Source organism: Poromitra crassiceps (assembly GCF_964638095.1).
Source record: "Poromitra crassiceps genome assembly, chromosome: 7".
NCBI lineage: Eukaryota > Metazoa > Chordata > Actinopteri > Beryciformes > Melamphaidae > Poromitra > Poromitra crassiceps.
Window position 1 is genome coordinate 27,202,461 of NC_139628.1, and position 18,191 is coordinate 27,220,651.

Sequence of the window (18,191 nt, forward strand, 5' to 3'; positions counted from 1 at the left end):
GTTTTGTTAGTGCAGTGCTAGTGGCGTTCCTGATTGGCCAACTTGCGCTGTCAATCACAGCGGAGTCGCTGATTGGCTCTTCCGCTCTGCAGCTTCTGCTAAACCCCCTCCCCACTGGCGTCGGGGCCAGACCGTCACGGAGAACCAAATGAAATGTGAGTTCACGTGACGGGCTGGTTTACCAGGCTACGGCAGGCATCCTACATGACTGGAAATTACATTAAAAAAAACATAGTCACATTCTGAGGAAACTAGACTATTGTGATATTGATCAACAATAATGGATACATATTTGTGTAGCCCAAATATATAGAGCTTTGGTATGAAGCCCGTGCTGGATAGGACAAACTCACCTGACAAATCTTCCAAACAAACCCCTGGGGATGAAAAGGGGGGGGGGGGGGGGGGGAGGACAGCGTTATTCAACTGGTTGATATCCATGCATTTATTGCTCAAAACACAGGGAGAACAATTTCAACAGCTTATCCCTCCCTCCCTCTTGTCTTTCTCTCTACTCTCTCTGTTTCTTACACACACACACACACACACACACACACACCATTTACTGTACTGTATATATCTCAGTGACACACACACACATACCGATAGTCCCGAAGTTGGAGCTTTTTTCGCAGTTTCTCAGTGTAGACTGTGTCGTGTATGTAGCGCATTTTTTGCAGTTTCTCAGTGGAGAGTATGTAGCTTTGGCTTTGATTAATCACCCCCTCCAACACGATATCCTCTACACCCTCCAAGTCAGCCATCTCAAAGCACACCTGTGGGAGGTAGGAAGAGAGGGAGAAAGAGTGAGTTAGAGAGAGAGAAAGAGAGAGAGAGAGGACGTTTACTAGAAAAGGAAAGAATTCCATAGGGCTGGGCGATATGGCAAAAAATAATACCACGAGATTTGTTGACATATTGATCAATATCGATATTTATCACGATATATAATTTGATAACGCTTCCATTTTGAAGAGTATTATGTCCGAGTTGAGCGGTGCCGATGTCTTTGGACTGAGCTCCTCGCTAGAGCTATATTAATGTAGTATTTCCCTTGTTTTTGAGCGCTTCTCTTTGAATATTTTAACACTCACTGGCCTGATGGTTTGACCTGCGACTTCTTGCCGACAGATGATGAATATGCCCAAGCTTAACTTAAGTTAACTTAACTTAACTTCGGTGACTTACTACAGTCTATGGATACGGACAACAGTGAGCTCACTAGTTTCATTTTGGCACCGTTTTCACTCTCTTCACTCAAACAATGATATGCGGCAGGAACTGGGCGTTTACTTCCACGTTTAAGCCAAAACACTGCAGACCGACTGGCTGTCGTCGCGTTTATTTCCACTGTTAGATATAATTCAAAAAACGAAAAAGGACAGGCACTCCAAGTTTAAAGATTTATTGCCACACAATGGACGTTTCAAGCCTCAGCCTACTACATACAGGTGATGCACAGGTGCCTCTAATTATAGGTCTCTCTACCGGGGCACTATCAGGGTAGACCAGCAGAGGGAGTCAGCAAAGTCAATGCAGGTACATTATGACTGAAGCACAACATTCATAGAAAACACAAAACATTCATAGAAAACAAACAAATCTCCTCATTATATTACTGAAGCACAACAACAAACACAACAACTCTGCTGGTCTACCCTGAGAGTGCCGGTAGAGAGATCTATAATTAGAGGCACCTGTGCATCACCTGTATGTAATTGCCCTTACACGCTGAAGAAGTGTGCTACTGGGTCTGTGTTAAGGCACAGATTAAATTTTCATTTACATCCTCGTGATTTTTTGCAGTCATGTGATTTTCTTTTATGACTGCATTGCACGTGCATATTCTTTTTTAAGTAACTTTAATCATCAATGTATATTTCTCTCTGGGGCAGTTTTCCTGTAGTTGCACGTCCGATGTGAAGTAAGACATCAGAACATTCAGGTTCATGTCTGAAAACGGAGGTGTGTTTGTACCCGGTTGGCGAGCGGCAGGCAGTTGTGGATAGCAGCGATGCTCGACACCCTGCATATCAGGTATCTGATGAGGTCCATGTCAGGCTGCGCAATCTCCACAGTCAGCAGCCTCTCATTCAGCGTGTCCAGATTTACAAGAGGCTGAAACCAAACAAGAACAAGAAGATTTGGTATTAAGGGCCAGGCGTCCAAAGACAGCGTCTTTCACTCAGGACTGCCAGAGTATTCATGATGTATCATCATTTAATACTATTTCAGTTCCCATGCTGATTATCATAAAATTAAAATAAAATAAAAAATAATCATCATCATAAATTAAATTTTAAAGCTGCTTTAATAAAAACAGACTCACAATGTTGCTCCATTTCATCAGGTTTACGTACATCCTTTCCTGTGAAAAGATCACAAGTAATTAGTATTTTTTTTTACTTTTGACAGAGAAATCAATTAACAAAAACACAATTAATCAGTACATAAATTGATCATGGAAATAATTGTTGGCTCATTGGAAGTAGTCTGGGGCCAAAAGAGAACACCCTGGGTGTTAGCTCAGAAGGTAGAGCTGACGCCTGGGAATCGGAAGGTTCCCGGTTCAAGGCTGGCTCATCCCGGTAGTGTGTCGAAGTGTCCTTGAGCAAGACACTGAACCCCTAACTGCTCCCGACGAGCAGTTAGCGCCTTGCGTGGCTGTAGACGCCGTCGGTGTGTGAATGTGAGCAGAGTTGTACAACCAACAGACTCCTTTCCCATGTAATGTCAGATAAATCAGTGCCAAGTTCCTCCTGCCATGCCTCTCTAATCCTCTCGGTAGAGGCCATGGTGCAGTTGTCAAACAGACACACAAATCTAGAGATGAGTTGCTTGGAGTGAGGAGGGTTCAGCATCGAAAAAAGCATGTTCATTTGGGAGCGCTTCAAAGGTATGAATCTTAGATCGAACGTAATTTCTGACTTGCAGGAATCTGAACCAGAAAATGGTGTTCGAGAGGTCACAGTGACCTTGACCTTTGATCACCAACATCTAATCAGTTCATCCTTGCGTGCAAGTCGACGTTTGAGCCAAATTGGAAGAAAATCCGTCAAGGCATTCCTGAGATATCGCGTTAACGATCTTGGGAATGGCGTTCGTGAGGTCACAGTGATCTTGAACTTTGACCACCAAAATGTAATCAGTTCATCCTTGAGTCCAAGTCGACGTTTGAAGCAAATTTGATGAAATTCCGTCAGGGCGTTCCTCAGATATCGTGTTAACGAACATCGGACGGATGTACGGACAACCCGAATCCTAGTGCAGCACTGTGCGTACTGAAAAACAACCAGACAGATATTCAGAAGGCAGTCAAATAGTTAGCGCATCTTAAGTCGTTCTCCGGCTGTGACAGGACGGGTTTTGCAAAACATATTTTCTGGATAAGCAGATCCAGGATCTGTCCCTTGATCTGGTTTGGCTTAACCAGAGAATTGCCATCTAGCTAGATCAGGGGTGCCCAAATTCTTTCCCATGAAGGGCCAAAACTCAATCTGGGTGGAGGGCCAAAAATAAACATTGTGGAATTACATTAAAATGTATTGTGTTTTATAGAAAATTAACATTCTAAATCTAAAATAACATTTCAATATAATAATCTACTTTTGATCTGTTTGGTAATTGTAATAATTTGCAATTGGTTATATATATTTAAAAAAACATCTGCATTTGTGGGGGGCTTAAACATTTAATCAGTACTTTACTTTACTTTATTTCATTTGGCAGACGCCTTTCTCCAAAGCGACGTACATACAGAAAATAACAAGCATAGATCATGTAACATACATAGTGGAAAGCAGAGATAATGAAAAAGATAAATAAAATAAAGAACCAAAAAATAAACAGACAGTTGAAGGTCAGTCAGCATGTAAGGGAGATGGAGAAGTAAGGTTAGGGGGGGGGGTAAAATGGAGAGAAAAGAGATGAGTTTTTAGCCGATTGCGGAAGATGGGGAGAGATTCTGATGTCCTGACCAAGGGGGGGAGCTCGTTCCACCATTTGGGGGCGAGACAGGAAAAAAGACGAGCTTGAGAGCGCCCTTGAGCCCGCGAAGCAAGGGGGGGGGGGGGGGGGGGGCGAGATGGCTTGCGCTAGTGGAGGGGCGGAGGGAGCGGAGGGAGGGGCTAGTGGAGGGGCGGAGGGAGCGGTGGGAGGGGCTAGTGGAGGGGCGGAGGGAGCGGTGGGAACGTGACCAAGGGTTGAAGGTATTGGGGGGGCAGTTGAGTGGACAGCTCTGTAAGTGAGGACAAGGGTTTTGAATTTGATACGTGACAGGATGGGGAGCCAGTGGAGGTCATGGAGGAGAGGGATGACGTGGGAGAATTTGGGTTGGTTGAATACAAGGCGGGCAGCAGAATTTTGGATGAGTTGAAGGAGTTGGATGGCAGAGGAGGGGAGACCGGATAAAAGAACATTACAATAATCAAGATGAGATAAAACCATGGCCTGAACTAAAATTTGGGTTGCTTCTGAGGTTAAAAAAGGGCGGATCTTTCTGATGTTGAAGAGGGAACACCCCGGTAAAAACAGTTGTATTTTCCACCTTTGTAATCAAGAGAGAAATTTGACTTCACGGTACTTTGAAAATCAGCTTTATTGTCCATCTTTTGTAAACAATTTGCCATGACAATTTGCCAAAAACATGCAATATCCTGGTTGCTAATGTGGTTCCTCCTCTGGTCGTTAACACATTCACTGCCAGCCTTTTTTTTTTACTGTAGGTAGGTTCTGCCAGAGGTTTTTTTTGAGGATTCTGGCTCATCTTTCAAGACCCGAGGATTCTTTTCTGCTAAGATTTTGTGAACACACAATATCTCAAAAGAACTAATAGAATGTGTGCTTTCTCTGTCTAAAAGAGTTAGTTTGTAGAGTTAGTAGTTATGTAAGCATTAGCAGTTGAATACAGCATGGTTTCAGCGTCTGGAAATTTATTCTGAGATAAACGGCTTTTTGTGAAATTCGATAGAACAGTCACTTTAACCATTCATTTTTGGCATCAGTAAGACGTCAGACATCTAAACAATAGTTTTGAACAGTAATTTCCTCCATAACAGCAGGAAACCCCCCTCTGCTTCCAACTCCTCCCTCCGTGGGCGTTCTCCTCCGCAGCGTTTGTCACAAGCGAGTGTTCTGCTGCTGCTGCTGCGAGTTTGAGCAGCCTCCCTCCCTGGCAGCGAGTGTGGATAGGGCTCACTTGTTTCTTGGGTTTGAGAGCTTTGATGAAGCTTTGTGCGATTCTAGGCTTTATGCTGCGTGTTTCAAAGTGTTTTCCACCCAGTCTATTTTTGGAATCCCCCACCGCCAGCTCCCAGCGCGATAATGCGCGATGAAAGCGTTTTCGCCAATCCATTTTACAGTAGAGAATGGTTTCCTCGCGCGTTACCCTACAGTTTTGGCTCTGCGTTTCCTAGTGTGGAGAGCACTGTCGCCACTTAGTGGGTCCGTGGAATGGGTTGTACACGTTCGCTGACTCCAATATTTTTATAGGAGACGTGGGGAGCGTTGATCCACGTCCCACCGTCAAAAAAAAAAAAAAAAAATTTAAGCCGAGATAACTCGTCCTTGGCAGTGAACCGTCGGATTCTGTAAGCCGAGATAACTCGTCAATGGCAGTGAACGTGTTAAGGGTGCCTGTTCAGAGGGAGGGGAACTGGTTGGAATAGCGTGATCCTCCCACGTGCTATGTCCTACCAGTGAAGCTTCCCCTGTCAGGTGAAAAGAAGCGGCTGGCTAACTGCCCATGTCTCAGAGGAAGCATGGAGCCAGTTTCGGCTCTCCCCAGATCGGCAGAGGGTGGAGCAGCAACCAGGAGAAATAAATTAAGTTAGCACTAATGGGGGATAAAAAATGGGATAAAAAAAATCCCTCCCAAATCCGTGGCGGGCCAAAACAAACAGAGAGCGGGCCAAAACAAACAGAGAGCGGGCCAAACTTGGCCCGCGGGCCCCAAATTGGTCAGCACTGAGCTAGATTCTAGTTAAGTCATACCACAAATGTAGTTCTCAACTCGTTAAGTGGATCCAGGTTTTTCTAATCAAGTTGAGAGCGCATGCACATGAAAATGCCGAGCTTGTGCCCCCAAAAGAGCCGTGGTTTTAACAACTAGCCAATCACAATGCAATATGGACTGCTCTAGGTTTTACATGCCTATTTCCTCATTCATTCAAAGCGCAAATCGTGAAGCTTTACTATGTATGTCAGAATCAAAATCCGCGTTGGATATTATTAGTCTGTTCCCTGTCTAAAGTTACCGCTTTTATTCACATCAGTTATTTCTTTGAAGAGCGGTTTCTGCCTCCACGTATCTACAGCAGCTCAATTCACCCTCTCAGTAAACTCAATAAAACCTGCATGTCTTTTTTGCGAGTGGAAGTAATCTAAAAAAGTAATCTAAATTTCCAAAATCCGTAGGCGTATTTAGACCATTTAGGCTCAATGAATAATAATGATCTCATGATGTGTTTGGTTGCACTGATGGAATAATTCCTATAGACTAATAGGCTATCAATAAAAAAATTATGATAATCAAATTAAAAAAGGTTGCTGAAATGAAGCGGCACGGTATGTGCGGGCATAGATTTCATTTATAAAAAATAGCCTATTTTGTGGTCACATATAGGCTATTGACAGCAGAGTCGCATATCTCCATATTTCATACAAGGACTATGCTGGAAATATGAAGTTCAATCACATACAGGCCAAAAGCAACACAGTTGCAGCTGCAAAATGCAGGAGTAGCCTAGATATGAATCATCCCTGTGCAGGCGATCCCATATTAAATTGCTTAGACGTAGTAGGCTATTCTGGCATGTATGACCATGTCCAACCCAACGTCAGCCTCAGCTCCGCACACGGCACCGTGCGCTTTGGAGACGTTTATGTAACCTTTTTACGCCGGTTTAGTGATATTTCAGCTGCAATCGATCGGTGTATCTAGCCTACTTGAGAGCACAAAAATGAATATATAAAAACATATTCCAAAGTGGTAAGTAGGGCTTAATTTAAATGTAGCCTGCAACAAGTGCAAGACTTCAGTCCTCGCTTAATTCAACAGGAATATGGATTTATTTTTAATTTTTAATGCAATGTATTTTTTCATATGGGGACCATATGAATGGCAACTCGCTGTTTCCAGAGAGCTGATTGGTAAGCAGGTGGGTCTTTCATGGGTTTTGATCTTATCCTCGGTGATCTATCTCGGTAAGAAGTTAACTTTGTGGTACGGCAAACCTAGGGTTAAACCTGAAGTGACCTCGCTAAGCCACTAATCTTGCTTCGTGGGTTAACAGGCCTCTGATGTCACTGTAGAGGAGCGCTTGTTGTTGTATGCACCTTTGATAGTTGTAACAACGGGAAGCTACTATTGTACTATGTTGTAACAGGCCATATTGCATTGTGTTTTTAAAATTCACAGCGGGCCACTTAAAAACAGGCAACGGGCTGCAGTTGGCCCGCAGGCCACAGTTTGCCCACCCCCCGTACTAATGCAATGCCACGGTTACAAGCAAGAAAGAGAAAGGCTGTATGCTGCTGTGTTAAGCCTGCTGTGTTAAGCCTGCTGTGTTAAGCCTGTGGGCACAAAGACTGTCTCAATGAAGAGCTGCTGAATCCCACTGAGAATCAGGCAAGGACTGTTGAAAGCACTGCTTCAACTCATCACCGCCACAGGATCACTGCTGTGGGAATAGAAACAACGCTGTGAACAGCAATATATTCCTGACCCGTGACGGGCAGCAATGTGCCACAAGGCTTCCGGTCTGCCGGGAAGCCAAAAGAAGAAGTACATGTAGTAGTAGTAGTGGTGTGCCTGCTCCATTTGCTTCGTCACTTCTACGTTAAGAGTCATCTGTGCGGACGGCTAAATGTAAGTCAGATCAATTGCAATCATATTATGTAATAAGAGTTCATTTATGTTGCTAATGCCAAGGTCGTTTGCATCTGTATTGTGACATCAGTTTAAATCTTGTATTTTATCGACTTGTTCTTACATAATGTAACAATAGGCCTACAGTAGTACTTGTAACGGAAAGAGAAGACGACGGTAAATCGTGGTTCGCTGACGTAGTGTACATCGTCTCGTCGTGTTCTTGCCGGACATGCTGTAGTGTAGAGTGGATGCCAGTCAGAAGTCTGAGATCATTTATCATCTAGATTGAAGTCACACTTTCAAAACACAGTCAGGGTGTGGTGATGATTGTCTACAGTTGAACTTGAACAGGCCTGTAGTCTATTTCAACACAGGAAATAAGTCCGTTAGGGCTGGCTTCCTCCTGCCTCTCCCTGACTCATTCCTCTGCAGCTGCTGAACTGAGCCTAACGTTCACCTCTTAATGTTAAACCATTTCTACTAACACGCCACTACATTTCAGAGGGACATATTGTACTTTCTACTCCACTACATTTACTTCACAGCTTTGGTTAGGCTACTTTTCAACGGTTGTTCAAATTCTCTGCTCTTTTTTTTATGTGTTATGTACTTTGTGTGAAAGGTGCTATAAATAAAGGGTATTATTATTATTATTATTATATTACGGTATTATGATCATTATTGTGTTCCCTGTCTTACCGATGGTCTCTGTTTGATTATGTCAGAGCTGATTGGCAGGAAGAGATCCGGTAGAGGGGGAGAGCAAGAGAGAAAGATGAATTCTTCAGAAGAGGTGAGAAAATTTGAATCTGTTGGTAAAATCAACCGGTTATATTCATATAGGCTGAAGAAATACAAAAAACTCCAAAGGCACTCTCTTTTTTTAAAGGTTAAAATGCCTTTATTTGCATGGCAATGTCATATTGGACTTTAAAAAACAACTTCGACGCATTTCGGCATCAAGCCTTCGTCAGGAATTCAAACAGATGTCATGCCACACCGGCCCTTATGTAGTGGTGTTAAGCCAATAGAAAACTGCCACTTAGGTGCTGTTGCCGAGAGAGGGTGTAGAGATATACAAACTCCAACAGATGGCGACATTTTGGCCTACAATACATCAAAGGTCACATAAAAGGTGAATCCTATACAGACAAAACAATGGTTTTGGGCCATAATATTAAACAGAAGCTGACTATGAAACAACAACATGAATAAACAACAATGGTAATGGATTTAAACCAGGAAGATGTTCACAAACCAAAAAAACATAACATACAAAAAAATACAAAAAACAAAAAAACTAGGTAAAAAATAAAATCTAGGTCCTCATTAAAGCCTTGTTTAGTGGACAAACTATTTGATTTGAAGGCTGCACAGCGGCCATTAAAATGGCCTTAAATATCTCTGTAGAAAAGCCAATTGGTGATCACTCCCTTCATATACAGTGTGTGTGTGTATATATATATATATATATATATATATATATATATATATATATATATATATATATATATACACACACACAGTATATATACACACACAGTCAGTGGTGTATAAAGTACTCGAAAACCATACTTGAGTAAAAGTACAGATAGTTGACCAGAAAATGACTTTGATAAAAGTCAAAGTCACCCATTAAAATATTACTTGAGTAAAAGTCTTAAAGTAGCTGATATTTTCTGTAGTTAAGTATCAAAAGTATTTTTCTTATATTAAATGTACTTTAAAAGTATTGAAAGTAAAAGTACAAGTAAATCCTGTAAATAAAAAAGCAAGCGGTAAAAAAACTCTGAAATTTGAACTTTATTGTGAGTTTGGCACAGTATATATAGTTTTGGGCATCGTCGCACAATGGCGTGGGGGTGGGGGGTTTGGATGAAATGTGCACGACTGACTATGAAATGTTTGCATTTTTTGTGAAACTTAAAGTACAGTACAGTGTACTGTAGAGATGAAACAATATGAAAATTTGATATCACAATTATAGTGACCAACATTATCACGGTTATCAGTATTATCACGGTATTGTTAAAATTTGCTCAAAATGTTCAAAAAGTACTATTACTACTTTTGTATTGAAAACACAGACCCAAAAAGGACTGATCACTGAAATAATTTCTCCAAGGTTGCACGTCTGCATATGGGAGACGGTTGCCAACTTCGGTTGATGATGGACAGTATTTATCATGCTTTTCAAAGCACTGTAATCACAGTGACGCGGTTTTAATGATAATGAAAATTTGAAACGGTACGGTTATCGTCAGGAATTTTATCACGGTTATCATTAAAACCCGTTATCGTTTCATCCCTAGTGTACTGTATGCGCCGCGGTGGCGCTGCGCACGTGGCGACCCGGCTGAGGGCAGCAGATGGTCTTTTGGAATCTGTACATATTGCAACAAATGTATATGTATTGTATAATATTGAAGTGTGCCTTTATTACTTTTTCAAACTAGTAATAATGTATTACAATTCTGAAGTGTGCCTTTATTACCGTACTACTCTCAAACTAGTAATGATGTTGTAATATCCACTACTGCCTGATGTGAACCAAAGTGTCCTTCTGGGACATGTATTAAACTGATTGATTGATTGATGTCAACAACAACATGATGGTCAATTATTCTCTCTCCCTCCCTGATTTTGGTAACATTAGCCTGTTGGCTTGGTTATTCATACATTTATGATTAGATATTTTACAACGCAAAGCTGCTGCTGTTGTCCAAGTCTGGATGAAATAAAATATGATGCCATTTATTGTATGATGTGCGATAGTCTGATACGTTACACAGTACATACAACAATATTTATGTTATGTCTGTTAGCAAATGCTTTCATATCATAAAATACTTTGTAAGAGATAGTAATGACGTTATATTCATTAAATCTTTCTCTATGAAACAGAGAAACACCAACAGACCAAAACACCACCGCTGTCTGCAGTGTGGGAAATCCTTCAGTCAACCAAGTCACCTAACAAGACATCAACGCATTCACACTGGAGAGAAGCCATACTCCTGTGACCAGTGTGGGAGGAGCTTCAGTCAGTTAGCTAACCTAACAACACATCGACGCATTCACACTGGAGAGAAGCCCTACTCCTGTGACCAATGTGGAAGCAGCTTCAGTCGGTTAACTAACCTAACAACACATCAACGCATTCACACTGGAGAGAAGCCATACTCCTGTGACCAATGTGGAAGCAGCTTCAGTCTGTTAACTAACCTAACAACACATCGACGCATTCACACTGGAGAGAAGCCATATCCCTGTGACCAATGTGGAAGCAGCTTCAGTCTGTTAACTAACCTAACAACACATCAACGCATTCACACTGGAGAGAAGCCATACTCCTGTGACCAATGTGGAAGCAGCTTCAGTCGGTTAGCTCACCTAACAACACATCAACGCATTCACACTGGAGAGAAGCCATACTCCTGTGACAAATGTGGAAGCCACTTCAGTCGGGTAGCTCACCTAACAAGACATCAACGCATTCACACTGGAGAGAAGCCCTACTCCTGTGACCAGTGTGGAACCAGGTTCAGTCAGTTAGCTCACCTAACAACACATCAACTCATTCACAGTGGAGAGAAGCCATACTCCTGTGACCAATGTGGAAGCAACTTCAGTCGGGTAGCTCACCTAACAACACATCAACGCATTCACACTGGAGAGAAGCCCTACTCCTGTGACCAGTGTGGAAGCAGCTTCCGTCAGTTAGCTAACCTAACAACACATCAACGCATTCACACTGGAGAGAAGCCATACTGGTGTGAACAATGTGGACGCAGCTTCAGTCAGTCAAGTGCCTTAACAAGACATCAACGCATTCACAGTGGAGAGAAGCCATACTCCTGTGACCAATGTGAGGGCAGCTTCAGTCTCTCAAGTGATCTATCAATACATCAACTCATTCACAGGCAAGTTGTGTTCGGGGAAGCCTCAACGTCCGTTCTCTTAGACACCTAACAAGACATGAACACAGTCACACTGGAGAGAGAAGCCATAATGCTGATGAGAAAGAGATAGATGAAGTACACGAGTTTAAATTTGTAGGTGTTATTTTAGATTCCCATCTTAAGTTTGACACACATGTAAAGAGGTTGTGCAAACCGGTCAAAACAAATCTAAATTGCTTCCGCTTAATAAGACAACATATACCGCTCAAGGCAGCACAGCAGTTTATGCCATGATATTTTCTCATTTATCATACTGTGTAACAGTTTGGGGCTAGGCCAAACAACAATTACACCCCTGAGATCATTATATACACAGGCATTGTACTACTACTACGCTAGGCCTACTTAACTGTACATACTTTCTTTCACTTTTGTAATGTTGCCCTAATGTCATCTTCACTCAATGTTGTCTCAATTACTGCTTGTAATGGTTGTTTTGTTTCTCTGCATATGAGTTTAGTATTGGTGTGTTTTATTAGGCATGTGTGTTTTTTTTATATCGCTATGTGCATTAAAGCTTAGTTTGAGAGTGTTTTAATACTGTACGTACCAGTACTATTAGAAAAGCTAAATCTGATTTCTATGCATCTTCTCTCAGTAATTCACAGGGGAATACAGCTGGTTTTTGGAGAATCATCAATTCGCTAAAAACCAGGCCCACTTCTGGACTTCCTCCTCAGATTAAAACTAAGAATACTGTCATTTCTGATAAATCAGAGATATGTGATGCATTCAATAGACATTTTATAGCGTCCGGCCACCTCTTTGATAGGCAACCTAGTAGTGTGAACCCTCAGGCTCATTCCCCTGAAATTGTAGTTGTGGACTCATCAAACCCCTCCCCCCCTGCTGCAGACAGATTTTCCTTCAGTCCGGTTAGTGAGCAGGATGTCTTAACAGCACTCTCCAATTTGAATAAAACAAAATCCAAGGGAGAGGATGATATTGAGCCATATCTCCTACGCCTTGGTGCCCACTTAATTGCCTCCCCGCTTGCTCATATTTTTAATTTGTCATTTATTTCTGGGGAAATCCCTACTGTCTGGAAAACAGCTCATGTTATGCCTCTGTTTAAAGGGGGCGATCCTTCAGAGTTGAATAACTACCGGCCCATCTCTAAATTGTGCTGTCTAGCCAAGGTCCTTGAATCCTTGGCTAATGAGCAAGTACGAGCCTTCCTAGAGGCTTACAACATCCTCCAGTCACAACAGTCTGGCTTCAGACCCGGACATAGTACAGTTACAGCGACATCTTTTGTTTTAAATGATATTTTGAATGGCATCGATAATCGTCAACATTGTGCGGTTCTCTTTGTTGACCTTTCTAAAGCATTTGATACGGTGGACCATGACATTCTTTTAAAAAAGCTGTCTTATATTGGTTTCGACGACCTTTCCGTCAACTGGTTTTCTAACTATCTGTCCGATAGGAAGCAAGCTGTCGTGACCAACGACCATAAATCCAACTTTCTCATGACAAACAAGGGGGTCCCTCAAGGGTCTATTTCAGGTCCAGTATTGTTTACTCTTTATATCAATTATATTGTACTCCCCTCTGTAGATTGTAACGTCCATTTTTATGCCGACGATACAATTCTATATTGTTTTGGTCACACCTCAGCACAAGCCAATGCAAAATTGCAGACTGCTTTTATTAACTTTGAAAGGTCTCTTCTGATCCATAAACTTGTCTTAAACTCAGACAAGACCAAATCAATGATGTTCTCTCGGTCCACTGATGGCATCAACAGTTTCTGTATTCGCACACTCCATGGTGTGCAAATGGAAACTGTTGACTCATATAAATATCTTGGTATTTGGCTGGATTCCAAATTGTCTTTTCAGAACCACGTTGAACACCTCGCTAAGAAGTTAACACGTTAACTGCCAGCGACGTATGCATACGTCAAGCAGAATCCAACCGTTAACTGCCAGCGACGTATGGATACGTCAAAAAAATCGTTTTTTTTTTTTTGACGGTGGATCCTTGATCTGGCCCTTTTGCATCTTCTATTATACTGTTAGAGCCGCCGGGCGTGTGCAATCCATTCCGCCGACCCACTGAGTGGCGACGGTGCTCAGACTATTGAGTGTTGTTTGGCCAGAAACGCACGCATTCCAGCTGAGCTCAACCGAGGACCCAGAAGCGAACGAGCCTCATTCTCATACTGTAGGCGAAAACCTTTCACACGGGCGCACGGCGGACTGGGGGCTTCCACAGGTGGACTGGGTGGAAAGCACACTTTGAAGCGCGCAGCATAAGCCTAGAGTCACACAAGGCTTCGTCAAAGCTCTCAACCGAAAATCCAAGAACGGATTAAGCCACATCCACGCTCGCCGACGAGGGACCGCCAGAGAGAGGCTGCTGCTCACTGCTCAGACAGGCAGGCTTGTGACTGACAAACACGGAGACACGCCCACGGAGGGAGGAGTTGTAAGGAGAGGGGGTGCGGGTGCTGCTATGGAGGAAATTACTGTTCAGAACTATATTGTTTATGTCTGATGTCTCACTGATGCCAAAAATAAATGGTTAAAGTGACTGTTTGATATTGAATTTCACAAAACTGCGATTATCTCAGCTTTTTGTCTCAGACGCTGAAACCATGCTGTACTCAACGGCTAATATCTACATAACTACTAACTCTACAAACTAACTCTTTTAGACAGAGAAAGCACACATTCTATTAGTACTTTTGTGAACTTTGTGTTGACAAACTCCAAGCAGAAAATTATCCTTGGCTCTTGTAAAATGAGCCAGAATCCTCAAAAAAACCCTCTGGCAAAAGCTACCTACAGTAAAAAAAAAAAAGGCTGGCAGTGAATGTGTTAAGAGGAAAAATTGGTTTTCTATACAGGAATAAATCCTGCTTCTCACTCTGTACTAGGAAGTCCATTGTTCAATCATTAATTATGTCTGTTTTTGATTATGGTGATGTCGTGTATATGCATGCTGCAGCTTCTGTTTTGAGGCCGCTTGATGCGGTGTATCACAGTGCCCTGCGTTTTATAACAGGTGATACATTTCTTACACATCGTTGTATTTTATATGAGAAGGTAGGCTGGTCTTCCCTGTCGGCTCGAAGGGAACAACACTGCCTTCTATTTATTTATAAAGCCTTGCTCGGGAAGCTTCCCTCTTATTTGTCTTCACTCATTAGTCTGAACAACACATGCTATCATACACGCTCTCAATCACTCATCAGTCTATCTGTACCCCGCGTAAGGACTGAGCTAGGAAAGACTGCATTCTCCTTTTATGCCCCTAACAAATGGAACTTACTCCAGAGCTTTTTAAAACTAGACCACTTAGTCCCCTTGGAGTCTTTTAGAGTGCTCATTGAGGGTACCCTATGCAACAGATGCTCTTGTTTTCTATGATGTTTTATATAATTGTATATTTCTTCTTTTTTTTGTTTTGTTCTTTTATCTATTCTTGTTTGTATTCATGTAACTGCTGTACTGTATGTGTGCATATTGTAATCAGGGCTCCCTTGAAAATGAGAGCATGCTCTCAAGGGCACACCCTGTATAAATAAAGGTTAAATAAATAAATAAAATAAATAAATAAAATAAAAAATAAAAGCCTAACCGGGGACAACTTCCAATCATCCCTCATGACTGTTTTGCTTGCACCTGTGTTTACCCTGCCTTTTCCACACAAAATGGCTCCCGTGAAAAGGGTCTATTAGCTATGACTAGAAGGCAGCCCTATACAGTATACACTGCATTGGTGGCATTTTATTTAAGTGTAGCAATGCTTATGTATTGTCCCTGCTGTCAAATAAACAAACAAACAAATAAATAAATAATGGTGTGACGGGATGAAAGACAAACTTCAATTGAGAGACTGTTTTAACGGGATTGTGTTGCTAGGCAACAGTTTGAATCCTAGCTTATTTCCTATTTGGCTATTGTATTAGCAAACAGCAACAGGAAGTAAGCTAGGGGCAATTTAGAAATGCTTATGTTGTCAAGTTAAAACCACCTTGGTCTAATCAGCTGAAGAACCAGCGGTGCATCTCAACTGCTGCAGAGCGCCCTCCAGTGTCTGCTCCTTTTATCTCTGAATATTGATATGACCGCTACGCTGCATACTTAAAGCAAATGTATACTGACTGAGGAGTGTCCGGTGTCCGCGGTGTTCACGGCAAGACCGTTCTCTCCGCAGAGGCACATCTTTTTATGGTAAATGCGGTAGCAGTGCAGCGTCTGCGGAGAGCGGAGAATCCCCCTCCAGGCTCCCGTTGTGTTTTTAGCAGGAATGCAAATGTCACATCAGTTCTTCCGTGTGTGATCCTGATTTATATCGGCGAATAATCAATCCTAGTGCAATTGTAGGCTATTTTCAGTTTGTTTTTAGCAAGTAAGGTTGTAGTCTCGGGTGGATGAATCATACACATTTCTGTATTTCTGTACTTCTTCTGCCAGGCGATGCTCAAACCCCTTCATTTTGCACTGATTTCGCCGGTCACTTGGTCAGTTTGTGGAGGCTTCTTCCCTATACAAACCATAGCAAACATTAGCCAATCATAGCCTCGGAATTGACTGCACGAGCTCCGCGGAGTTACATTTTTTGAGAGGAGCACGGAGCTCCGCGCAGTCCCTCCGCAGAGCCTGTGCGGAGCGCACCGGACACTCCGCAGTTAGTATAAATGAGCTTTTAGACTGAGACAAATTCCTCAGATTGATTGATTTGTTCAAGTGTGAACACTTATTTACAACATCCCTGGTCCCTGGTCTTATAAAAACAGGACATACATCCTATTATAAAAGGGAGCATGTGGGCAATCTTTGTTCTCTCTGATTACATTTTTGTCCCACTGATGACGTCATCAGTGAGGTCATAAATCACTGACGATGTCATCAGTGATGTCACTTGAGCAATTGTGCATTGTGTGTGTTCAAGGAAGCTACTGGCTACTGTCTGTAGGCACCAGCGCAAAGTACAGGAAGTGCTCTTTCATCTTGAATTTGATGGCATTCAGAAAGCTGCTGCCCACGCCCTGCGAGTACGCACGTTACCGGGAGCGACAGTAAGCTGCTGCCCACGCCCTGCGAGTACGCACGTTACCGGGAGCGACAGTAAGCTGCTGCCCACGCCCTGCGAGTACGCACGTTACCGGGAGCGACAGTAAGCTGCTGCCCACGCCCTGCGAGTACGCACGTTACCGGGAGCGACAGTAAGCTGCTGCCCACGCCCTGCGAGTACGCACGTTACCGGGAGCGACAGTAAGCTGCTGCCCACGCCCTGCGAGTACGCACGTTACCGGGAGCGACAGTAAGCTGCTGCCCACGCCCTGCGAGTACGCACGTTACCGGGAGCGACAGTAAGCTGCTGCCCACGCCCTGCGAGTACGCACGTTACCGGGAGCGACAGTAAGCTGCTGCCCACGCCCTGCGAGTACGCACGTTACCGGGAGCGACAGTAAGCTGCTGCCCACGCCCTGCGAGTACGCACGTTACCGGGAGCGACAGTAAGCTGCTGCCCACGCCCTGCGAGTACGCACGTTACCGGGAGCGACAGTAAGCTGCTGCCCACGCCCTGCGAGTACGCACGTTACCGGGAGCGACAGTTAACATGATCGCTGCCATCAATGCATGACCGACCGTGTATGCGATCCAAAAATATAAGTTCAAGCTAAGTTAAGTTATCCTTTATTCCCATGGGGAAATTCATCCTCTGCATTTGACCCAGGAACCTTCCTAGAACTAGGAGCACGTAACATTCATTGCAGAACATGATTTGTCCTTCACAACCTCAACCACCGATTAATCTGTAAATAACTAATGTTAGCTAACTGAAAGCAGAAATTTCTTTCAAATCAACAGCCAACCCATGGCATTGCCCTAGAGACTATGGGCACAGTGTGGATGAGACAAACTAGTTATCTGACTGCTTGTCTGATTTGAAAATGCCTTGTGATACCAATAAATGGTGACTGAGTAATGTGTCAGTAAAGAACTTCCGGTGGCGCTGCTCTGCTGGCGACCCGGGCTCTAGTGCTGCAGCAATCGCACACGGCTTTTAATCGTTTTATCTGTTTTTATGTTTTACGTTTTATGTTTCATGTTGTTGTTTTTTTTCTTTCTTTTGTTGGTATATGTTATTGCCGATCGACATGCTGTAATGCACTTTGTAGCCCAAGACAAATTTCCCCTCCAGGACAATAAAGTTGATCTGATCTGATCTGATCTGAATGTTACACTATGTTACGAGGCAAAGGTTTGGACACACCTGTTATAATGTACTATGTTTTTCATTCTCTCAAAGCCATTTTTATCTAAGGGCTTATCCTTAAATACTTGAAATTAGACAAAATATTAATTGTGAAGTTGATGCGGCATCAACAATTCATATTC

General features: G+C 42.9%; 1 protein-coding gene across 1 annotated transcript in view; it reads right to left on the bottom strand.

Annotated features, from left to right (window-relative positions):
• The window catches only part of LOC310779951 (uncharacterized protein), a 46,827-nt gene that overhangs the window by 4,177 nt on the left and 24,459 nt on the right, over positions 1-18,191 (bottom strand). Inside the window, exons 13-16 of the mRNA XM_083640476.1 lie at positions 2,330-2,368; positions 1,978-2,118; positions 604-776; positions 354-377 (exon numbers count right to left, since the gene is read on the bottom strand). Of these exons, the coding sequence (XP_083496602.1) occupies positions 354-377; positions 604-776; positions 1,978-2,118; positions 2,330-2,368 (377 nt within the window). The remainder of the gene's footprint in view (positions 1-353; positions 378-603; positions 777-1,977; positions 2,119-2,329; positions 2,369-18,191) is intronic.